Genomic DNA, 25,189 nt, shown 5'->3' on the forward strand with positions numbered 1-25,189 from the left:
AATAATGTAAAAAAATATGAAGAAATTACCGCGCCTGCAATCTCATCAAGACCGCTCTGCAATAGGGAATGCAATCCGCTTATCGAATGATTTAGCACGGGTAACAAACAACCTATTTGAATATCTATAAGGAGATAAGGAAATAATTAAAAGTACAAGGGTTATTATATTCATGGACTATCACCTTTCTAACCCAGCAGTAAACTTTATTTCACTCCGATGCTACTAGGAATAGTTAAACTGTGCGTACCTGTATAACTAGTTTGCCTTCCAAATCCAAACGTCACAAAGATGCTCTCAAAGACAAGGCTTCTCTGAAACAGTTCGAGTTATGACTTGATGCGGGAAAATCCCAATGAAACTGACTCAATTAGAGACCTGCTCTGTGATGAAACACCTCCGCCTCGACAAGCTTTGACAACTTTTACGCTTTTCAAGTGATTTACTTAATAACACCATTCAGCCGTGCAACTAATAATGAGGAATTACCTGCAGTTCTGTGGATTATCAAGGTCTGAATAAAAAGGATGTTTTGATTCTATCGCACGACCTGTCTTGAAAGTTGTTTCGACGCCTATTATAAAATAGAGTCTTAACAAAGGAGACTGTACAAACGGGTTAAAGTGCAGCGCATATTTTTGGGTGATTTATCCAGCCAGCGCAACGATATATTTTTTTAAAGTACAATTAACCTGCTCAGTGCATCTGAAAAGTGTACCATCTTTGGCTGGCTGGCTGGCAGGCAAACTTCGGCTCCTGTGCACATGTAACATTATACCGTATGGGTCAGGTAGAAGGTTTGGCAAGGGTTGGCAGCTTTATATAATCTCCTACTCAATAACAGAGTGCAGCGATTTCTGTGCTTTGCAAAGAGTCGATCCAAGGACCAGGGACTGTCAACTTTTTACCGAGACTAATACTGAGGCAGGATACATATACGAGCAACATTCGGTGGCGAATAAAGCTGCAGTGACAAGGTCATCCACTCTTTGGTGAACTTAATGATGTGAATGGTATAAACTTGCATGAGCTTACCGGTAAAGACACATCATCGACCATGTCCATGAGTAGATCAACGCTTGACTTCATCAACGAGGAAAACTCGTCCGTTGAGGAGGTACGTTCAACCAAATTTAATATTGATTATTGAATAAACCAGTTCGTAGTTACTTCATGGACAATTTTGGTCAAATGACCTTTCATTTCTTTCATTTTGATAAGACAAATTTCAAAGCAAGATATTATGTATGCTTGCCTTACATAGCAGGATGAAGAAATTGAATACACCAGGTGACTAGAATAGCACACCAATGAACACTTAATGAAGGTATTTGTTGCATTCCTACTTTGAATGCATATCATAGCATGTTGCACAATGTACTTGGCAAACTGTGAAATATAATACCAGTCGTTCGTGGACGCATTGTTGTTTTTTGTGGATGTAAATTTAACCTACAATTCAAAAGAATATATGAATAGTCAAGTCATCAAAGTTGGTTCTTATCTCATTAGATTTTAAACCACCATGTCACTTTAGTACAAATGACCTTCCTCTGCTCATGCGTAGAATCTTTTGATCATGCGCAGAAAGGAACTACGAAGTGGCTTATTTGGGCTTGTATTTTAGGGTCAGTCTTAATTTAAAAAAAACAATAACATTCAAAGTTGGTGGGAATCCAATTAATAGGTAGTTTCCACATTTACTATGGAGACACTCTCTACAACGCATCGATTCCTTTGAAATTGCAATTAAAATCACAGTGGAAACCTGAGAGGCTTTTGTCGAGAGTTGGTGGACTGGGACAGCAGATCGTCCGAAGATTTGCACCGGACGAACAGTTGCAAATATGTCATCGTCCAGAGTCAAGACATTCCGATGCTGTCGATCCACCAAGGTCGATCCACCAACTTTTGACAGAAGCCTCTCAGCTCTCCATTGTGATTCGACTTGCATTTTCAAAGAAATTGGTGCATTGTAGAGAGTTAATTGGCACTTGGAAATTAATTGATGTATCGTGTAACGACAGTCTAGTTCACTGAATATAGTGGCTTCATGACAAAAAAGGTGAATTGTCCAGGGCAGATTAGGGGAAACTGTACTCGCTCCCAGATACAAGTTCATATCTATTTGACATTCGAATGATATACAAAGAAAATGTCCAATAACACTCCCTTGTGTTGTACCACACATACCTTACGTTCACGTATGGCAAGCCGTGGTTCACATGCTCGATGTCTTTTGGCCATTTTTTTTTCTCATGGAAATTTTATTTGTGTGTGTGGTTTTATTTTGTTTCGTTTTGATTCATTTGTTCTTCCATTTTGTTTCATCTACTTTTCATTTGTTGATATATATATTTCATTTTTTAATCTTTTATTCTTATTTGTTTATTCTTATTTTATTTCATTTTATTTTATGTTTATTATTTTTTTTCGGGGGGGGGGTGACGTCTCTGTAAAGACATGCCATTTGATTAAGTCATGATGGTATGAAGCGGTTTTTTAAGGGGATCCTAGATGGGGAAACATACTAGTGAGAGTGAAGCGTTCAAGCTGAATGTGATGCTACATTTTCCTCATGACATGAGTGTACCCCTTTGGGAAATTCCCTAAAAATTACAATGAAAAATAAGGTTTTTCACAATTATGTTGACTTGACCCCCTCCGCCAACTGCCATAGGCGGCGGAAGCGGGGGGGTGGAATTACAAATTTGAGGTGGGGGGAGGTCCCCCCCCCAAAAAAAAAAACTGTTAATAACTTTTTTTATAATCTTTTTTTTTTGCTTGTCAATTTTGTTTCCTGCGCCCCCCCCCCCTCCTAAATTCAGGTGGACCCCCTAAAATGTTTGTGGTCCCCCCTTAAAATTGTGGTTGATACTTTTTTTTCTTTTTTGCTCGTCACATTTTTTTACCAGTGTCAATCCCGAAATTGGCGTTCCATACTCGAGGATTCGTTCACATCGTTTCAGATCAAAGGTCGCTCGTATCTCCCCAAGATGTCAAGATGTCAAGTTCACTTGTCTATCAAAGAGCGCTATTTAGAGATCTGTACTCTCCTCCCGCCATCATGTATAAACCAGTTACAATTATTATGTTTCAAGAAGTAACTGATCGAGGGGATAGCCATCAGAAAAACTACAATGCCCCCCCCCCCCCCCACACACACACACACGTCACTTTTTATTAGCTATGATAGTGGAGATAAAATTTAATGAGAAATAATCCTAATATCAATACTAATAATAATAATGATGACACTAATAATGATGATAATGATGATCATAATAACAAGATTAACGTAATTACATTTATGATATCCCAGTGCCTTATAATTGTGATTACACGTTGTCTATTCCAAGACCTGTTAAAAAAATCATAACAATTGATAAAGTTCTTGCACTACAAAAATGCCGGTGTGTATCGGTCCACGCCAGAGAAGTGTTGAAACTACACCAGTCAAGAATAAAACCGTTGTTGGTTGAAGACCTCTCTTATATGGATTCCAGGCTGGTATTAAATTACTACACCGGCGTTTTTGCAGTGTACTTTTCAGTTCGCTCGCTTTGCTCCCTCACACCCCGTGTATACTATCTAGATCAAAACAAAATACATGACACAAGGACAGCGAACCTCTAATGCAAATCCAAGTGACACATTACCAACAAACCCTGTTTTATGATATTTGCTTTAAACGATCACTAAACCTCGTCTGTATAAATAAGGGATTTGTGTACTGGACCTACACATATAAACCATCTACAGTTTATTTTAAACAACCGTCTCGACGTGTGAATTCACAGTTTGTCCGTTTTGGGAAAATCCATTTTCTGTCTTGAAATTTTACATAGGATATCATACTATTCGTCGTCGTTCATTAGAAATTATGGAGGAGGTATAAATAAGGGATTTGTGTGGACCTAAATGCATTAACCGTCTACAGTTTATTTCAAACAACCGTCTCGTGTGAATCAGTTTGACCGTCTTGGGAAAATCCATTTTCTGTCTTGAATTTTTACATAGGATATCATACTATTCGTCGTCGTTCATTAGAATTATGGAGGAGGTATGGCACATTATTCGCTACTGTTCAATAATATTTTTTTTTCCGCCTTTGCTCTGTTCCTTTCTTAATTCATTAGGCTGTGAGGCATCGTATGTGATACTTTGCATTTAAGATGAGTAGATCTGATTCAGATGTATAGTAAAGTATACGAACATTTTATATCATGCAGTGATGTTATACGCAAGATTTGATTTTGTACGATACTGATGTTCCTGCTATATAGTCTACATCACCAAATTTTGATAACGTGCATGTTCAATTAAGAGTTCATACTACGTAACGTTGTTGTTATGGTATTTTAGCAATTACTTCGCAGACGTTTTTTCTAACGCAGAGAATCTATTGTCTAAAGCCCTTCAAAAAACAGCCTTTGTCCACAATCGGTGAATCAAGACAGAAGTGTCGTCCTTGTCTTTAATAACAAGCGACATATTTGCAGTTGTTTTGTTCGGTCCAGATCTTAAAGGAAACCAAAACCCAAGAATTAGGAGAAGCAATTTTATTTGAAAGAGTAAAATGAGAGGAACAATTTGAAAAAAGTTTCATCAAAATCGGTTATGAAATAAGCAAGTTACGGGAGTTTGAAAAGTCTTGTTGTACTTTCCATGGAGATCCTCAAATTGGCAAACGTGCTTCAAAATTGATTTTGATGGACAACTCTCAATTTGTTTTGTACACAAATTTTCAGATTTTCCTCATTATCTTTCAAAATGTATCTTGCCTCCTTCTGAGCACAAAATATGTCATGGGAAAATATAATTCACACAAATTATGTCAAGGTCAGGAGAAGATAATGTGAAATATAATGTAAAATAAAGGGGAAAATCTGAAAATTTGTGTACAAAACAAATCTGTCCAAAAAGATTGCTTCTCTTCTTGGGTTTTGGTTTCCTTTAACCCTATCTAGGCCAGGGTATTTTGAGAGATCATAAGGCCGGGGGGGGGCTCCCAAGCCCCCCCCCCCCCCCCCTTGAGATCGTGCCGAAAATTGGCACGCAGGTACTCTGTGGCATAATCTACAAAGTTCTATATGAATTTATTTCATGCAAATTGCTATTAAATGCTAATTTATGCGTAATTAGTATGCAAAATCATGCTCTTTCCTCTAACTCCCTGAATAAAGCTCCAGATGTGCTAATATTTGGTGTAGAAACTCTTTGTGGTGTTCTTAGCAAATGTACATTTAATAAAAAATCGATTTTAGATTAATTTCATATGTATTATATTGTGTTATTTTCGCAATGTATTTTATATTTCTTTGTTATTTGGACCTTTTGTTTTTCATTGTTTTTTCGATGAACTTTGTCGGGGACTCTTGATATCATAAACAACATAAAATAAATCCATTTAGACCAGCAAAACTAAAAGTAATCATACATCTATGATTTTTAGTTGACAACACAATTTGAATTGAGTTTGTATACGAAATCACTTTATTTTTATTTCTGTATTAATCCTTTACTCGAAGAAAAGAATATAACTAAAAGGCTATAAAACATGGATTGTATAGCATGCCCTACACCAGCACCATACGTGTATAATGAATTTAAAATGTTCAAACAAAAAGAAACTTTCAAGAATGAACGATAGGTATATACTTGTACTTCAAAATGTTTGATGATTTTATATGCCAACCACAGCTGTTATGGTGTTATATTCTTGACGCACTAATACAAATCAATTTGACCTCAAAACCAACATCATTAGTCGAGATCACTGTGACAAAGGTTGTGCAACTATTTATACGAATTTGTCACAACTCGAGTGTTTACAAGTATTTACCCTGATGGGTGAAGCATCCTATTTATAGTTCTTTGTCCTTAGATTAATCGAGGATTAAATGGGCAAAGTTCAGTCCGCATCGAGGACTTCGAAATATATCCTGAATTCGATGTAGTTCAAGATCGCGATCATCAGTTACGAGTCTACATGCACATCATCACACACCCTCTTACATGTACGCCAATACACTCCACTCCCCCCCCCCCTCTCACCTTCCCCACAAACATATACGATGCAATATCATTTAACCTCATTCCATTTCAGCTGCATTCATTTTCATATCCATTTCATTTTAATCATTTTGATTCGAATTTATTTCCAATGACTTGATATAAAATATTAAGTCATTCGAAGCACGTTCACCTCATTCTATTTCCTTAATTCCTTAAATTCTTTGCTTCGTTTTACTTTTCTTTTCATTTCATTCCACATGCCACTTCTTTTCATTTCATTCCTTTCCATAGTGATTAATTCATGCAATGATAGAAAATATTCGGAAAAGGGAGTATCTTCAAAACGTCGTCTCAGCTGGTCATATCGATATGGGATCATTGTCAACAATTCCAGCTTACATCAAATACATTTTTTATTTTTCCTTCAAATAACCCTTTTTCAAAAATTGCCAAAATTGTGTATATATTTTTTTTCGAATATGTGTGGCAGCGCCATTATAGTATAATAGTAGCTTATTGGAAGAAAATATCTATTAAAATAATAATTTTTATAATTAGAAGAAGTAAAAAAAATATTGGAATTGGACGAGAAAGCGTATAATATCTTTCTCGCCCTTATTATAAAATCAATAACGTTTTTGCCTCTTCAAACCTTTTCAACAATTAGACGACGCCACTGGCGCCTTCGAAGCCCCCAACGGGCAAGCGGAAATCTCGTCGCCTGAAGGTGCGGGAGAAGATATGTTATGGCCTTGGAGGAATGCCCTACCAGCTTACAAACACAGTCATCGGGTTCTATATATCTGTGTTCTTATTAGACACGGCTCAGGTGAGCATTGTTATCCATATTTCGGAATATTTTTGTATAAACATGTTGATTATCTCTCTATCTTCATGGTGCAAACCGAAGAGGTTGTTATATGAAAATCCCAACATCGCTTTCCCTAAAAAAGTTAAATAAACGTAAGTAAAGAAAATGAATAGATAGATAGATAGATGGATAGATAACCCCTCAAAAAAGTTTGGAAATCTGAGTTTGGCCGTTAATTTCTCCCAACTTCCAATTTTACACAATGCATATTTGACATTATTCAGAAGGTAATTTAAATTTCTTTAAAATGATACCATGCTTGTTATGATCATGCCATCACGAAAAGAGTAGCATTAAAAAATGTTGGATGAGGTCTGAATTGAAAAGCTGCAAAACGAGCAAAAAAAAAGTTTGGAAATCCGACTTTGGCCATTAATTTCTCCCGATCATTCAAAAGATCATTTAACTTCCTTTAACATGTTTAAAATGATATCATGCTATTTTACATCATGCCATCACGGAAAGAGCTGGATTGAAAAGTTTGGGATGAGATCTGAACTGAAAAGCTGCAAAACGAGCAGAAATAGTCATGAAGGGTCAATACAGAACATGATTCTTTTGTTGTGTCAATACAGAATCTGATGAAAATCCATTTAAATCAAGCCCCTGCTTCTGTAGTGATGGTTCTGTGAGATAACATGGTTTGAGTCGTGGTTTTAAAAAAAATTAATAAATAAGTAAATGAATGAATAAATAAATGAATGAATAAAAAATATATGAAATATATGAATAAATTAATAAGTGAATAAAAACAAGAAGTAAAGCACGCACAAAAAAGGACTTTATTATTTTCTTGCGGGTAAGGGAAAGAACAGATTATATTAATTGGTCAAATCCTGGACAAATGAGATACTACAATTTCGGAGTAAGCTTCCAAGGTGAGATTTTAAATAATTCAAAGTATTCTTCTTCATCTTCTTCTCTTCTTCTTCTTCTTCCTCTTCTTCTTCTTTTTCTTCTTCTTTTCCTCCTTGTTTTTATTCTTGTTCTTCTCCTTGTTCTTCTTCTCCTCCTCTCTAACCCCTCCCTTGTCCTATACTGTAGATCAAACCATCATCAGCCAGTGCTGTAATATTCGCCGGTCGTTTCTGGGATGCCATCACCGATCCATTCGTTGGTTATCTTGTCATGAAAACAGATACACGATTTGGAAAGTTAAAACCATGGTAACGGATATAGACACTTTAGTTTTACAGGGGCATTATATTGGCAATAATTGGGCTGAAGGGGTCTCCTCATTTGTATGAATATAAGGACTCTGATATAGAGCAGAGCAAAAAAAAATAAAAAGTAAAAAGCCTATAACTACTCTGCAAGTTTGAAGATCGTAAATTTAGTTGGAAACATGTATAAGCAATTATAATGCTCTCTAAACAGTTATTTTCAATCTAAAATATTAAAGCAATAGAGTCAGAGCGATCAAGTTTATTCCCGCTTGTCTTGGTTTTTTTTTAGAGAGATAGGGCTTTAAAAATAAGCAGGCATCCAAGAATTATCTTATTGTCATCATAAGTATATATTTATCGTTACCTGTTCGTAGTTGTTTTGCTGGCAATGTGCCCTCAGTTTATGTTTATAATCCTTGTGGAACACCCCTCCCCGGCCCTGGGAACGATTTTTTTTACTGGGGGGTGCTGGTAAAAAGGGGTTTTCACTACAAAATGAAGGTCACTTTAGTTACATTTTCCGCCGAATATCTGCGGCGGTGATGCCTATGTAGAATAACACACGCAGCACCCAAGGAAAATTTTGGGGGTGTTTTAGCACCCCCGTTTCCCAGCGCCATGCCCCCTGATATTCATTGGTTAAATTCGTATTCTCATAGTAGTGCTTTAGTTAACCTTAGACTGAATTCGACCGCAATTTTCTGGAATGCCATTCACCCCCCTCATTCATGAAGAAGAAGAATTAATGGCATTATTCATAATTATAAATTATTTGTTGTGTATTCAAAGATGAAAAGTCATAATTAAGCTGTGTGATCAAAGATGTTTTAAAACAGTATTCAAATGAAATAAGAACAATAGGATGATAATATGTGGTTACACTAGATTTCTTAATGGATTATTCGGTACTGTCATTGCCGCATTGAAGGCTTGCTGTACAACCGAGATAAAGTACTTAATAGTGTCCAGAAAACCACCAATTTTGTATGGGGTTCAACGGGTCTTTATGCCATCAAGAACCCTTTATGTGATATAGAATCTTAAAAAAATGCCCTGTAGCACCTTCAACGCTTCTAAAGGACTGTTGCTTTCAAATACAGGACAAAGAAAGGATCTAGGGTGCACCTTTGTTCTTAGACTGGTAGAAAATTAATGTGGACAACATGTTGTACTAAATGGCAGGAGTCAGACCTGGGCCCAGTCTTACAAAGAGATGATCCAATCAACCACAACTATGGAAAGCCAGCAACGTCAACATCTAAAATACATGTTTGTTTAAAATATCTCTAGATATGGTTTATTGTTTATATGTACATATTTTTTGTTGAAAACTTAATTGTGATTATCTTTGTTTAGATGGGACATTGTGCAAATTTTCTGAAGAAAAAATTAAGGCATTGTTGGATTTCCATATACTTGCGGTTGATCTGATCAATCGTACACTGCAAAAACTCTGGTGTTGATTTAACACCAGCCCGTAATCTATATAAGTCCACACCAGAGGAGTGTAAAACAACATCAGTTTCGTTTTGGTCTAACACAAGATAAGTGTTTATACAACACCAACTAGAAATAAAACAGCATCGGTTTGATTTCCAAAGTGGTGCTGTTTCAATACTTCTCTGGTGTGGACATACATAATTTCCGGGCTGGTGTTAAATCAACACCGGAGTTTTTGCAGTGTAACTCTCTTTTAAGACGGGACCCTGGTATTGATTATAAACATACCACTATTTTTGTGTTTATCTCTAGGATGTTATTTGGTGCTCCCGCCGCCGCTGTGCTCTACTTCTTCATCTGGTTCGTACCAGAGTTTGACCAGGAGCCTTACCTAATGGCCTGGTACCTCCTGTTCTACTGTGGCTTTGGGACAATGCTGTCGGTAAGATTTTTTTCTATCAGGCCAGGAGTATAGGACTAACCAGGTATCCTTGGATTACGACTTTTGTCATAATTAAATCTCCCCTCTTTTTTTTTCATTTTTCTCCCTTGAAACTTCTCTTCTCTTTTACCACATTTTTTTTTAAATATAAGAATCATAGGGGCGTCCACCCCCCCCCCCCGCTTCCTGTAGAATAGTCCTTGTCCAAAGTTAATCATAACCCATAAGATTATTAATGATAATAATGACAATAATAATAATGATGATGATAATAATAATAGATAACATTGATAATAACAATAGACCTTAGTGCTCAAGGGATTTTTCAAAAAAGAAATTTAAGGAAATTCAAAAGATTTTAACAAAAATGTTTTGATATTTTTTAACTTTCAGAAGTTTAAAAATTGTTATGTCTTTATAGGAAATCTGATCCATAACTTAGAGTATGGATGGACCAAATGATCTTTGATTTGAGTTATTGATCTTTGGATCTTTGGAAGCTTTTGGGGGTAACGGGAGAACTGGAGGTGAAATTGAGTAAGGATCATGAAGGGGTGTACCTTTTAATTAATGAAATTCTTCTCCGCAGTTACTCATTTCAATAAAATGATAACAACATCTTGGATGAACTGATGTAGAATTTTAAAGATAAGATTATTTTAGTGATTCATATGCATAATTCTCATTTTCTCACGGAACGTCAGACAGGTGATTTCAGATAAAATCGTTTGATGAAATTCTCCTTTTTTTGCAGCGAGGAGTGGGTTAGTATATATAGATCGACTTTGACAAAAGTTATCACCGTCCCGGAATTGTTTCTGATCTTTCTTTCCTTTTTCTCTCCCCCCCCCCCCCTCTCTCTCTCTCTCTCTCTCGCTCTCCTTCTTCGTTTCTCAACAGCTATACTACATGCCATACTCAACACTAACGTTTTATCTCACTGAAAGTCAAGCAGAAAGAGATTCCGCCACGCTTTATCGTAAGTTTAAAATAACGTTTTTGTATTTGAAGAGTTTAGTTGCAAAAGGGTTCAGGTCCACTTTGGACCATTCCAGAGATCTATGTTTTTTATGTTTTTTTCACTTATTGCAATATTCTTATGTGAAACTAAATTGTCATGTGAACATAAAATTGGGTATAAAAGAAATCTACCTGTCTTCATTTTTTATTCTATATATTTTAACAAAAATTATCACTGTGCACTAAACCCCTTTTGCAAAAAAAATGAAATGAATCCAATCGATCACAACTATGGACGGCCAGCAACGTCAACATACAATGCTTGTTTTTTTCAACAAAATTTTAGATATGAAAGTATATCCATTAATTCATTGATTTCTTGACAATTTGGTGTGTTCTCTTTTGTTTACAAAGGATATTTTGCACATTTCCTGTAGAAAAAAAAATGATGACACTGATGGATTTTCATAGAGTTACGATTAATTGGATCAATCGTAACTCTTTGTAAGACACGGCCCTGATTGCTACCGATACAGCTGATCTATTGAATGTAAATTGCAACAGAAAACGTGCGATCATTGATTGCAAATATCTTACTTGCAACGCGTCCCTAAAGTCAAACTAACCTGGGAAAGTTGCCAAATTGAACTGAAGATGAACTCTTGATTTGTGGCAAATGAAACTTTATGTGAATTTCTTTATGTTAGTTCATATGACATTTTGTTAGGAATATAATAATATTTTAAAAAATGAATATATACACATGCATTGTGACTTCCTTTTATTTTCCATGTTTAACATACATCTCAATATTCGTTAACTCAGGAATGGTTTGCGAGGTAGCAGCGAATTTGTTGGGCAACCTCATTATGGGGCAGACGGTACTAGCCTATACAAGGGACTCCGAGAGACCGATTTGCGATGACAATACGACCTCCAACCCCAACACCACCTCATCATATCTAGAACAAGAGGTATACGAATACATTGACTTTTCTTATTGTTGAATCAATTTGCAGATTGATTTGAAAGTATTATTTCTGTCATTATTCATCAGGACAAATTATTTAATTATGTAGGTGTGTCATCTTATCTTGTCTTGGGTTAAGTCGGCACATGCAGACTTGCTGTACTACGCCAACTTGGTTCGTTCTCTTACTAGCAAGGGCCTTAGGCCCGAAATTTGAAGTTCTGGGGACAGAGTTTACAAAAGCACCAAACTTTCCCTATGTCACTATTAGGTCAATAGCTTTATTTTTTCCACAGAACATGGTGTTGAAAATTGCATCTTCATGCAAAAATATGCTAATTTATGTAAATTAGCAGTAATTTATGCATGAAAGCCATATGCCAATAGGAATTAATTAATAAAAATTAATAAAAAGATACCAAACTTTAGGAAAATGTCTATCAGGCCAATAGCTTTAATTTTTCCCACAGAACATGGTGTTGAAAATTGCATCTTCATGCAAAAATATGCTAATTTATGTAAATTAGCAGTAATTATGCATGAAGCCATATGCCAATAGGAATTGATTAATAAAAGTAAATAAAGAGATACCAAAATTTAAGAAAGTCTCTTTTAGGTCAATAGCTTTAAATTTCCTTATCAAACATGATATTGAAAATTGTGTCTTCAAATTAGCAGTTAATTTATGCATGAATATTAAAAATTAGTAAAAAGGAATAAAAGAAAACCAAACTTAAAGAAAATCTCTATCATTTTTTCCTATCAAACGTGCTATTGAAAATCCCATCTTCATACTAAATATGCTAATTTATGTAAATTAGCAATTATTGTATATGTATAAATTAGTCCCATTCCAAACGGTATTAACAGTGGAAAAGGGGCCAAACTTTTGAAGTACCTCTATCAGCTCAAAAGTTTCAATTTTACCAGCAAAACATGCTATTGAAAATCCCATTTCCATGCAAAAGTGTGTTATATTATGTAAATTAACAATGATATATGAATGAAGCTGTATTCTAATGATTAAACAAATATTACATAAAGCATAAAGCCGTATGCCAACAGTGGCAAAAATCGAGCCAGAGCAGACAATAATCGAGCAAGAGCAGCCGAATTTAGCCTGAATCCTCTGATTATTGCCAAATGACGATGTGAATAACGACCCTAATCGAACGACTATGCCCGAATTCGCCAAGTACGCCACCGAATTTCCCGGAAATGTGCCAGATTCTTTCGAAATTCTTTCGGCAGCTATTCGGATGTCATTTTTCTAATTTCTGGCCAATTCGTCTCACTCGTCTATTTTCTTCAAGTTTTTTATTTGAGTAATGATTCGTACGATATGGGGAGGCAAGAGTCGGACCTTCACTCTACGACTGATACGAATAGGTCTTAATCTTCCCAGAATACCCCCAAATGCCTCCCAAAATCCAACCGAATTCCATCGGAATATATCCTGATGTGGCCCGAACTGAATTTGTCGTAGCCACATTCGGGAGTATTTTGGAGGTATTCGGCTGGTTTTGACCATTTTCATAACGAGCCGAATTCCTCCAAGAATATTTCCTAATCCCTCTTGAACTTTCCTGCATTCGGGAGGGGAGAACAGAGTGCTCCAAAGTCTTTATGTGTATTCGGATGGATTTTCTGCTGATTTGGTTCCGCTTTAATCCATGTTAAAGTAGGCAATCCATTTCTAGATGACAAACCAGAATAGGATGCAACTGTGGTAAACAGTCTCTGCAAACATTCAGATGATAACCAAAGTACAGTCGCAAGAATACATCACGTCAGTCCTGGTTTAAGCTAGGTTTACACCAAAATCTAATTCTCCCGAATAAATTCGGACTGATTCTGCCTGATTCACATGGATTAGGGAAGTTCCCCCAAATAGAGAAGAATGGGTCCTGAATATGTCGCGATTCAGCGCAGAATCGCCAGGAATTGACCAAATCAATTTTGGCCATCCCCCCAAAAAGCAGAATGCCAACACGAATAGTGGAAGAATCGACCCAAGCATGTCCAGAATCCAGCCGAAAGTGACCCGATATCTCTGATTTACAGCAGAACGATGGCCTGAATGTGGACCTGAATCAGAACGAATGCGCCGAGCTCGGACGGTTCAGGACAGTTATGTCCAGAAATAAAACAAATTTGTCCGAATCTGTCCAGACTCCAAATGCCTCCCCGAATCCAACCGAATGTCACCCGAATACATCTCAAATGTGGCCCGAATGAAATTTGTTGTGGTCACATTCGGGAATATTCTGGAGGGTATTCGGCTGGTTTTGAACATTTCAAAATGAGCTGAATTTCTCAACAAACGTTCCCGAATTTTCTCGCATTTACGAAGGCAAAACAGAATATTCCTGAAACCACCAGAATACGTGTATATGGATGGATTCGCAGCTGATTTGGTTCCGTTCTAACCCTAGCTTTAAGCAAGTGTTACACCAAAACCAAATTTTCCCGAACAGATTCTGGCCATATTCTGCTCAAAATGGCCTGGATTCAATACTTATTCATCTCGATTTTGGGGAACTCCCGGAATTGATGCGGAAGGATCCGGGACTATTCTGTTCTCCCTCCCCATCGGAAACATTCGTGGAGGGATTCAGCTCGTCTTGAAATATTTAAAACCAGCCGAATATCCTCCACAATACTCCCGAATGTGGCCATGACACATTTTATTCGAGCCACATTCGGGATGTATTCGGAAGGAATTCGGTTGAATTAAATTTGGGGAGGCATATGGACAATTATTTTGGGAAGTCAGTAGCTCTGATTCGGGAACTATTCCAGACCGATTTGACTCTGATTCGGTCTAAAATTAATTGGGAGAATTTGGTTTTGGTGTTACTTAGTTTTAGAGATAGAGATCAATTCATTAGCCAATAAAGAAAAATCACTGAAATTATTCCGGTCACCATCAAGGGACGACAGAAAAAGAAGGATCTGGAGGGCGTTTAATGAAAGGACTTGTCAGACGTTTTATCCGACAAGTCCCATTTTATCCGACAGCTACCATAGGAACAGTGCCTCTCAGCCAATCAAAATCATGGAAAGATGTCAGATCTGACAACTTGTCGGATGAAAATATTGATGAAACGCTCCCCAGGTCTCTTTGCTCAAATCTGATGCGTCCCTGTTCTATAAAAATGTACATAGTTGTCAGAGGGGCAGACATAGACAGCTTTTTTCTGACATGAGAATCATCCATATACCCTCCTCTTTCTGACAGGGGAAAACTCTACTTGGGAAAGAAATCTGACCTCTTGATTTGCTTTGAAAAGAAAGATGAAATACTGGTTTATCTTTTCCATGTGATTTTTTGTGAAAGGGGTAAACACAAGATTTATAATTTGCACAAATTTGCATTTTAAACATGATACCCTCCTCGGGTGGCATGGAAAGTCACCATAATGAATAATGAATGAATTGTGTTACAGTGTCTCATATGCATGGTGTGGTGCTCGTCCCTCGGTTTAAAACCTCAAAATATGATAGTTGATGAGTTTTACACATATAAATTTTGCATAAATTTGCATTAATTAACATTGAAAATTGATTCTTATTCTGGAACTGTATAGAATCAATCTAGATTTGATGCCCCATCAAAATAAATCCCAAATACCCCCCCCCCCCCAAAAAAAAAGAAAGAATATAAATGGGCTTCTATAGAAAAGTTTAGGTCTGTACTATACATATACAGTAATTTATGGTGAATAGTGTGATTTTGCATAATTTTGCATAAATTAGCACTATGAAATATGATTCCAGTCATTGATATCGAGGCATCCTATCAAGAATTCATGCTTTTGATACCGTTGACACATATGGAAAAAAAATGTGATTTTGACAATTCTATATGTCGACATATGATAAAATATGTGTTTTTACATATAATTTGCATAAAATTTACATAAATTAAGCTTAAGAATTGATTCATATTCACCAATGTTTTAAAAATCGACCTGAAGTTGAATATTTAGCGAAAGAAGACCCTAATACACAAAAAATGGGCATTTAAAAATTAATTTTAGTGAGAAATGACGAATTATGATTTTTGTTGCATAAAATTTGCATAAATTAGCATTTTAAAATAGGGTGCCCTTCACCGATTTTGGGGCACCCTATCTAGAATTAATGCTTTTGATACCAGGGACCCGCACGCAAAAATGGCGCTTTTGTAAATCCTGTCCCCAAAATTTTGCTAAGGCCCCTGACTATACGTTTTGCAAGACAATGACATAGGAAATGGTTGAATCAGAGTTAGTATATTACTCCATTTTATCATATTATTCATATGTTTATTTATTTATGTTATTATTAGTATTGTTATTACTATTATTATTATTATTGTTATTATTATTATCATTATTATTAGTCTTTATTATTACTACTACTAGTAGTAGTAGTAGAAGTAGTAGTAGTAGTAGTAGTAGTAGTAGTAGTAGTAGTAGTAGTAGTAGTAGTAGTAGTAGTAGTAGTAGTAGTAGTAGTAGTAGTAGTAGAAGTAGTAAGAGTAGTAGTAGTAGTAGTGTTATTATCATCATCATCATATTTTTGTGAGGGATATTGTTCATCTAGACGAGAATCTGTTTTTTCCTTGTAAAGAAAATTTCGACATCGAAAGATAAACTAGGAGTGCTCTCACTTACATAACTTGGGGTATTGCCTCGCCTTGCATTTATGTTCTTACAGCCTATGCATTTTCATTATTTTAGAAATAAATATAATTCCGTCACCTAATTCTTTTTATTGATAATCAATGTGTTTTTTTTCAGGAAAAGGGTTACAGCGTCGGGGCATTGTGTATATGTATAGTGTTGTTGCTTAGTTCATGCTGTACTTTAATTGGAACAACAGAGAAGAAAAGTAAGTATAAAGCGGAAGAAAATGAATGAATTCATTCCAGTACAAGGGGAATTTAAGCAGAGTTTGATTAATGTCCCGCCACTTTATCATAATAGTTTAAATAAAATTACTACAATTTTCCCATTGATATACATGTATTTCCAGAGTAAATAGAATAAGCGCAGGAAAGGGGGGGGGGTAAGTTTAGCCCTTTAGCATCATCCCAAACGTATATTTACCAAGTGAATTTTTTTACATCTTTCTGATGAAGCCAGGAGAAAAAGCTAAGAACACGCCATGGAAACAATTTCCCCCTTAAATAATGACTCCCCTCCCCCTCTTTCTCCCTCCACTCTCTCTCTCTCACTCTATCTCCCTCTCTATCTATCTCTCTATCTATACATACATGCATGTATCTATCTTTCTATCTATCCTTTTCAGTTCAATATTTAGAGGTGTGGCCTGGCTCACTCATCAAAAAAAGGATTCGATTTTTTAATTGTTTGTTTTTATTTTGTTTTTTTTTTCAGTTAAGAAGAAAGACAGTGAAGAAGAGCAGAATTTCTGGACAGGACTCAAAATGGTTTTGACTTTCAAACCTTATCTTACACTTATGATCTCATTCCTGTGCCTTCTTCTTTCAGTTATGGTAAGCAAACTCTATTTTTATATTTAAACAAATAAACGCACGAATAGGGTATCAATCTGTTAGAGGTCTTTTTTTTAAAGCCCTCTACGTCCATTTGATCAAACTAAGCATTCACTTTATTGGACCTGTTGCATTAAACTTTTCCCATACAAAAAAACTCTGGCAATAAAACTATGATGATACAAAGCTAAAATGTGTTAAGAAAGGTGAATATGAGAGCATAATAAACAATAATTTGGAGGTTATTTGAAGGTTTGCATGGTGGCATGTACAATTGCTGATGTGGTTTACGGTACACCATGTGGAGTGCTATAGAAACAGCGGATAGAAGAAGAAAAGAAATGGATAGGCGAGAAAGTGAAAATTTGAGAGTAGAGTAATTTTTCTTGAATAAAGTCCTGAAAAGGACTAAACCAGGAGAGATTGACGAGTTGAAAAGAGCTTGAGTAATAGGATGGATGAGGAGATGCTGGCTCGAGTAGAGATGATGAGCAGAAGCAGTAGAGAGACTCAACATTTCGGGCAGGTTGACTATCCGTCTTATAATCTGTAAAGTACGTGAAATCTAATTTTACAAAAATTAATTATATTAATTGATGTTTTGACACTTGTGTGCGTAAAGCATTCTCATCCTTAATCTATTGCAGACGATCCAAGGAAATTACGCGCTGTTCATCAAGTATGCAATGGAAGAAGACAATTATCAAAACTTTATAATCGTTATCATAGTAAGTATTTATTACTCAACGTAGTGGGCGCCAACGCTCCAAAGTGGCAGACGCCTTCTACATTCGTTGGTAGTTATATACATTAGCGGCGGAAGCCAAAAAAAAATTGGGGGTGGGTCCACCTGAAATTTTGGGATGGACACAGGTAAAAAATTAGACAAGTAAACAAAAATGTTATCAACCAAAGTTTTAGGGGGGACCACAAATATTCTAGGTGGTGGGTCCACCTGAATTTAGAGGGGGACGCAGGAAACAAAATTGACAAGAAAAAAAGCTTATCAACAAAAAAATTAGGGGATCCTCCCCCCCTCACCTCAAACCGCATAGGGTTATATACCTCATTGTGTCTGCTTGAATATTAAAACATGGTTAATGAACCTAAGCAGTTTTAGAACAAATTAGACAAAATGGGTATAGCCTAAAATAATTAGAATAAGTGGTAATTAGACAAAAGGGGTATTAGACGAAGTTGTTAGAGACCAATAAACCATAATATTTAACAAGAGGGGTCTTGGTTCAGGATCTACCAAGAATCCTCTGCAATTTATGCTTTTGATTGGTTATTAATTTTGTACCGTAACTACTGTATTAATGAAACTTTTAAATGTACGTTTCTTAAAGCTAACTTTTATTCAAATTTGAAGTGTTATGCATGCTCGATTGGCTTCTATTTTCAACCTGGCATTGGGGACGAACTTAGCATTTGAATTTCTCTTTTCTTCGTACGTCTCACTTCTCAGAATAATTTAAGCAGCAACAGCTATGTAGTATTAAAGGGCATACGAACCACAAACCTTAATAACCCCATCTCATATATTAAAATATTTATATCTTGCCAGGTTCATTACCCATAATGCAACATCTTGAGCAGTGAAGTCTTGAAATTCAGACCCACTTGAATATTAATTCTAATTCACTACCTAATACATGACATTCATACCGCAATAGTCATGTAACCAAGTAACAAAGCAAATATGCCCTACCTTTCTTTAAATAATACAAATTGATTTCTCCATAAATTAAATAAAAGCCTCATTTATCATCCGGGTTTATTATCCGTCCATTACTGTAACTAAAAGGTGTATATATTTTAAGACTATCTATTTAAAACACACAGTCAATGAGAGAAAAATCACAGTGATACTTCGTTCGTTTTCCCTTTGATTGGAACTAATCCACAGCAACTATTTTATTGATTTCACTTTCAGTTCTGTGGGTTTGCGCTCATGCCTCTGTGGCAATTATTTTTAAAGAAATTCGGAAAGAAGGCAGCTTTATACGTTGGAACATTGGTAAGTAAAAAAATCGGTTTCCTCAGTTATAATAATAATTACAACAATATGCAACATTTATGTTTCCAATCACTGCATACGATTACACCGGCTTTAGCACGGCTACCCTGATCTGGAGCATCAAGCATTCAAGCAATTCCTTCCAACCGGGTACCCATTTACTACACCTGGGTCGAGAGTGGCAAATGTAGATAAACGCCTTGCCAAAGGACGCTAGTGCTGCGGTGGGATTTGAACCCCTGCCCTTGAGGTTCAAAGTCCGAAGACGTATCCTCTGAGCCACAACGCCTCGGTTATGGGGTTCATGAAGGACATACTCGATATATCACACTGGCTGACAGATGGGGGCCTTTGGAGGCCATGAACCCCTTAAAATTTTCATGACCAAGAAAAGAAAAGGGAGAAAAGGAAAGAAAAAAAAGATGAAATGGGGGCGAAATGTGATATCTTCCTGAATGTTGTATCGACATCTGGGTGAAAAATTTTATATCTGTATTATGAAAAAAAAAAGGCCAAAAGTTTTTTGCTTGAAACTTTTTGGTAAAAGTAATTCTATCATTTCTTGGCCGACCATGAGTCTCAAAACCCATACGTCAGCAACCACCTTTTGGGCAACCCGTCTAATAGTGTTTTTTTTTGTTTGTACATACGTAAATCTTATATTATATCGATTGTTAAAAATGTTGAAGTTCGATTCTAATAAAGATGGAAAGTGTGCTATGCAAATCTTGTTTATTTAATAAATAAAACTATCAATATTATTCCGAATATCATTATTATTTTTCCCCTTGTCCACAACTTGATGTTCTGTTGGTATATTACAAACAGCAACCGGATTTCTTCCCGAAATCTAGGGTTATTGTTCTATATTCTATCAAATGGGTCCTCTTCTCATTTTTCACTTCTCTTATTATCATTATTATTATTTTCATTATTATTATTGTTATTTTTATTAATATCAGTATTATTATCATTGTTATCATCATCATCATCATTATAATTTTATTATTATCATTGATATCATTATTATCATTATTATTATCATTATCATTATTATCATTAATATTATTAATATTGTTGTTATCATTATCATTATCATTATTATTGACACACAGGCAAACATCCCAATGTTCTTAGGACACGCCTTCCTTCCTCCTGGTAACACGTGGGCTCTCTATGTCTTCGGTGTTTTGGCGGGAAATGCGGTCGCTGTAGTTATGCTTGTACCGTGGTAAGTTGATATCTAACTTAGATAGCAGCGCCATATTTTAAACAAAACGATGCGAGCGCGGAACGCTGGCTGAATCCTGAGTTGATATAGACCTACTGACCTAAAAAAAGAAGTTTCAATCATTTTTTCGAGCTTTTTTTAAAATCCTTTTTCAATGTCAACTTTGTGGTCAACCTGAGCTTCTAAACCTTGTCCAGTAAAGGTAGTCGGGCACTGACTGTCGATATATAGTTCGTCGCCCCGCACCTGCTTTGCTGGAGGCGAGTCATTCACGTGCTTCATCAAGTCATCATGGAAAGAAAACTCTTTTTCCAAAATTTTAGCCTCCCTGCAATTCTAAATTAGCTGATGACTATAAGAATGCCGTTATATCAGAAGGGAATGATTCTGTCTACGTGTTTCATTTCTTTCTTAAATTTGGTAACAGATTGGTTTGTGTGAAAGCAACAATCAGTGGTGTACAAATGGGATGGGAGACTTGGATCGCCTCCCCCAACCATTAAAAAAAATCACGCCAAAGAAAAAAAGGAAGGCAATATAAAGAGTGAAATATGATATTATTTTCTGAGTCTTATGTCAAAATCATTCTGTCATAAAATTAGATTTTTGAGATAAGAAATGTGAAATTTTTGCTCGTTCACTTCGCTCGCTGGCAACTTTTGCCCGATACGCCGCCACTGGCTGCAATATCGATCTAAATCTCTGAGCGGTCAATCTTGCCTTTTTGTGTCTCTTGATATGGCATTGCCTAAGCTAGATGTCATTCAGAAGCCACAAGACTTGTTGATATTATGACTCTGAAATACATTTTCTTTTTTAAGGTCAATGGTTCCCGACGTCATTGACGACTTCGTCATAAAGACAGGAAGTACATACGAAGCTGTATTCTACTCGTTTTTCGTCATGTTCACTAAAATGGGAGCCGGATGTGCACTGGCGGTTTCTACATTAGCCCTGGGGTATGTTTTTCCTTAATTGGGATATAAAAATGCACTGCAAAAGATTTACGGTGGGAAAGAGAGTTTCGTTATGTCTATATTTACTCCTTATTTTCTGCGAAAATCCTTTTAGTAAATAGCCATGACATGCCTCGATCGTTAACATGTGTTAATGATTTCCCAATCCCACACCTAAATGAGACTAGAACTTATACTTTTTTTTCAGTTTAGCCCCCAGCCGCTCCTCCCCCTATCTTTTTTTCCTATAACCTCCTTTGGTTATCCTTAACAAAAGGTCCGATCCGGCACCCTATATATTTCATTCCCCACTCAATTGAGACTTTCATATTATTTAAAGGACAAGTCCACCCCAACAAAAACTTGATTTGAATAAAAAGAGAAAAATTCAACAAGCATAACACTGAAAAATTCATCAAAATCGGATGTAAATAAGAAAGTTATAGCATTTTAAAGTTTCACCTATTTTCAACAAAATAGTTATATGAACGAGCCAGTTACATCCAAATGAGAGAGTTGATGACATCACTCACTCACTATGTCTTTTGTATTTTATTATATGAAATATGAAATATTTTTATTTTCTCGTCATTGTCATGTGAAATGAAGTTTCATTCCTCCCTGAACACGTGGAATTCCATTATTTTAACATTTTGTGCTTCAGGCAATGAGGTCCTAATCATCAAATTCGTAAAAATTGAAATATTGTATAAAACAAACAATAAAAAACAAAAGAAATAGTGAGTGAGTGACGTCATCGACTCTCTCATTTGGATGAAACTGGCTCGTTCATATAACTATTTTGTTGAAAATAAGTGAAACTTTGAAATGTCATAACTTTCTTATTTTACATCCGATTTTGATGAAATTTTCAGCATTGTGCTTGTCTGATTTTTCTCTATTGATTTAAATCAACATTTTTCTGAGGTGGACTTGACCTTTAACTTGCTTCACTGTGTATTGTGTATGTTGTTAGTCGGGTGTGGGGAACCATATTTATGAATTAACAACGTGCCGCTACACACCTTTTACGTATTCATGGGAGGCGTCATTGGGGCCTTACTTGAAAAATTCTAGGGAGTGGTCAACCCCGTGCCCCCAATTTAGGGGCAAGGGGTTGACCACTCCCTAGAATTTTTCAAGTACCGAAAATAAGGGGGAATAGGGGAGAAAGAAGAGCATAAAAACTGGGAGTTTAGGGTCTTTTAACTGTACACCCCTGTGATTAAATGATACAAAAAGAAATGTCCTATTAGTACTCCCCAAACCCTTCAATATCGTTCAAAATATCCTAGTGCCTCCCCTTTGTCGTAATCCATTGAAATGAACTTAATTTTTAATCTCTGAAGCGCAACTGGCTACGAGTCGGGAGCGTGTGAACAGCCCGAGTCTGTCGCCCTAACCCTCCGACTTCTTGTGTCAGCCGTGCCCGTCGGGTGTACCATCGTAGGATTCATCTCGCTGGCATTTTACCCCATCACTGAAGAACAAAGGAAAAAGAATAAAACCATCCTCGAAATCTGGAGGTAAACAAATTATTATTTTTTTTAAGTTCTCAAAGCCAGTCATTGATAGGGGACTTTCACGAGCTAGTAGATTTCACGAGCTCGTCCATGATGCGGAATCTTAAACATGATGAAACCTACAAAATATACCGTAGATGCTGATTAGATGGAGGCCCGCACGGACTATAAACCTCTACTTTAAATAATAATAATAAACAATTGTGATATCTTGTTGAGCGCGCACACACCGTCCAGAGACGCTCATGGCGCTTGACAAGCAACAGTTCCTTTCGATATACAAACAACAAATATAAACAAAGAAAAAAGATATCTTAACAAATACAAACGAGAACATAATTTAAAAAAGAAGTTTTGCATCACCCACCGGAATTCCTAGCTAGATTCTGATGAGGGCTGGTGCCCTATACCTGCTGTTCGACTACTTTGAAATCGTCATGGAAATTAATATGTCTTCCTGAAGTTATTTTTGTCTGTGTTTTATAAATATATTTTCATCATATTCTGATTTGCTTTTCAGGGACGACAAAGATGAGAGACGACGAACTACGGTGCTACGATCAAAGGAAGCTCGTGATCGTACCCGATCGATACGAACATACTCTACGACCGTCGTCATGTAACATGCACGACACTCGTGTTGAAAGTTTAGGTCGGCATTCTAAATTGATATACTGAATGTAGATTAATTTCATTGCAATATTCGATGTGTTATTTAAACCGAATTAAGTTGTTCACCTGCATATATATGTATGTACGTTACGAAAATACAGAAGATATAGTTCTGTTTTGGAGGGGGGATATTTTGCATAGGTTGGCATTGGCATGTAGCCCACTGCCGTGAAGTCGCAATATATGTATCTATGCAATTTAAAACAAAATAGGTGAAGGCCATTAAAAACAAACAATCTTGCTTCAATTACCCGTAGAGTATATTCTAAATATTGTTACAATAATTGACGCATAGTTTACTGGGGGAAAATAGAGGAATATTAATGGAATCTTTGGAAAATAATTGATTTTACAAATGGGCCTACATTGTCGGTATTCATTTGAAGCCGACATGGATTCGTTAAAAGATCAGTGAAATTTCTGTACAATTCTGGTCAGTTTTTAAATTTATATCAGGGTAAAATCAACTTTGAATAGTTGGTGGAATAATTACATATTTGTATTCAACGAGGTTCGTCCAACAATAATGAAAACACTTTATTTCAATATTGGGAATAGAAAAAAAAGCATCGAATAATAACAATTCAAGTGAGTATGAAATGTAATATTCTTGCATGATTCCTCTGACACGATGTTGATGACTAAAGAGGTATTTTCGTGATTTGGAGGTATTTATTTTTCTACATAAAAATTGTATCGAGATCAAATGTGTAACTATTGGTTATGTAAGCCAATTTAACTTTTATTCAAATGTGTTTTTTTTTCGTATATATGATTTTGCCCTGTAGATGGACTATTGGATAATTCAAAGTGCTTCTTAAGATGTTGACATGATGAGATCCAGGATCTTGTCATCTCAACATCTCTTCTTAAGATGTTGACATGATGAGATCCAGGATCTTGTCATCTCATCATCTCTTCTACAAGATGTCAACATGATGAGATCCAGGATCTTGTCATCTCATCATCTCTTCTACAAGATGTCAACATGATGAGATCCGGGATCTTGTCATCTCATCATCTCTTCCAAAAGATGTCAACATGATGAGATCCAGGATCTTGTCATCTCATCATCTCTTCTAAAAGATGTCAACATGATGAGATCCGGGATCTTGTCATCTCAACATCTCTTCTAAAAGATGTTGACATGATGAGATCCGGGATCTTGTCATCTCATCATCTCTTCTAAAAGATGTCGACATGATGAGATCCAGGATCTCGTCATCTTATCTTTTGCTATCAAGATGTCGACTTCCCGAGATAATTATCTCAACATCTCGGTGGCACTTTTAAGCTTCCATAAAATACAGTCGTATTGCTCCATGTTATCTCCACGTAATAACAACATTCGGAAAAGAAACTTTCGAAAAAAAAGGCGCGCCCAATTTGACCTCGCTTTACGATGCGAAGCCAG

The 25,189-nt window shown here is 36.2% G+C and overlaps 1 protein-coding gene across 3 annotated transcripts; it reads left to right on the top strand.

Annotated features, from left to right (window-relative positions):
• The first annotated feature begins 222 nt into the window (after nucleotides 1-222).
• On the top strand, nucleotides 223-24,585 carry LOC121431314 (sodium-dependent lysophosphatidylcholine symporter 1-like). 3 transcript variants are annotated; one of them, XM_041628825.1, is made up of 14 exons: nucleotides 223-1,117; nucleotides 6,686-6,847; nucleotides 7,934-8,055; nucleotides 9,808-9,937; nucleotides 10,838-10,916; nucleotides 11,723-11,871; nucleotides 16,655-16,745; nucleotides 17,255-17,373; nucleotides 18,021-18,101; nucleotides 19,310-19,393; nucleotides 20,509-20,624; nucleotides 21,446-21,583; nucleotides 22,930-23,106; nucleotides 23,624-24,585. In XM_041628825.1, the coding sequence occupies exons 1-14, from the start codon at nucleotides 1,058-1,060 to the stop codon at nucleotides 23,724-23,726; spliced, it is 1,611 nt and encodes a 536-aa protein (XP_041484759.1). In that variant the 5' UTR covers nucleotides 223-1,057; the 3' UTR covers nucleotides 23,727-24,585. The 3 variants fall into 3 exon arrangements, with proteins under 3 accessions (XP_041484759.1, XP_041484761.1, XP_041484760.1); XM_041628827.1 differs by lacking the exon at nucleotides 223-1,117 and adding an exon at nucleotides 3,753-3,892; XM_041628826.1 differs by lacking the exon at nucleotides 223-1,117 and adding an exon at nucleotides 3,899-4,063.
• Nucleotides 24,586-25,189: the final 604 nt, after the last annotated feature.

The sequence above is a fragment of the Lytechinus variegatus genome, chromosome 17, assembly GCF_018143015.1.
Source record: "Lytechinus variegatus isolate NC3 chromosome 17, Lvar_3.0, whole genome shotgun sequence".
NCBI classification, from domain to species: Eukaryota; Metazoa; Echinodermata; class Echinoidea; order Temnopleuroida; family Toxopneustidae; genus Lytechinus; species Lytechinus variegatus.

Bases quoted from the DNA above. Each gene is read 5' to 3' on its own strand.
- LOC121431314 (XM_041628825.1), top strand. From the start codon at position 1,058: ATGTCCATGAGTAGATCAACGCTTGACTTCATCAACGAGGAAAACTCG. The intron at 6,848-7,933 runs GTGAGCATTGTT...CCTATACTGTAG, and splicing joins TCTTATTAGACACGGCTCAG to ATCAAACCATCATCAGCCAG. The intron at 17,374-18,020 runs GTAAGCAAACTC...AATCTATTGCAG, and splicing joins GCCTTCTTCTTTCAGTTATG to ACGATCCAAGGAAATTACGC.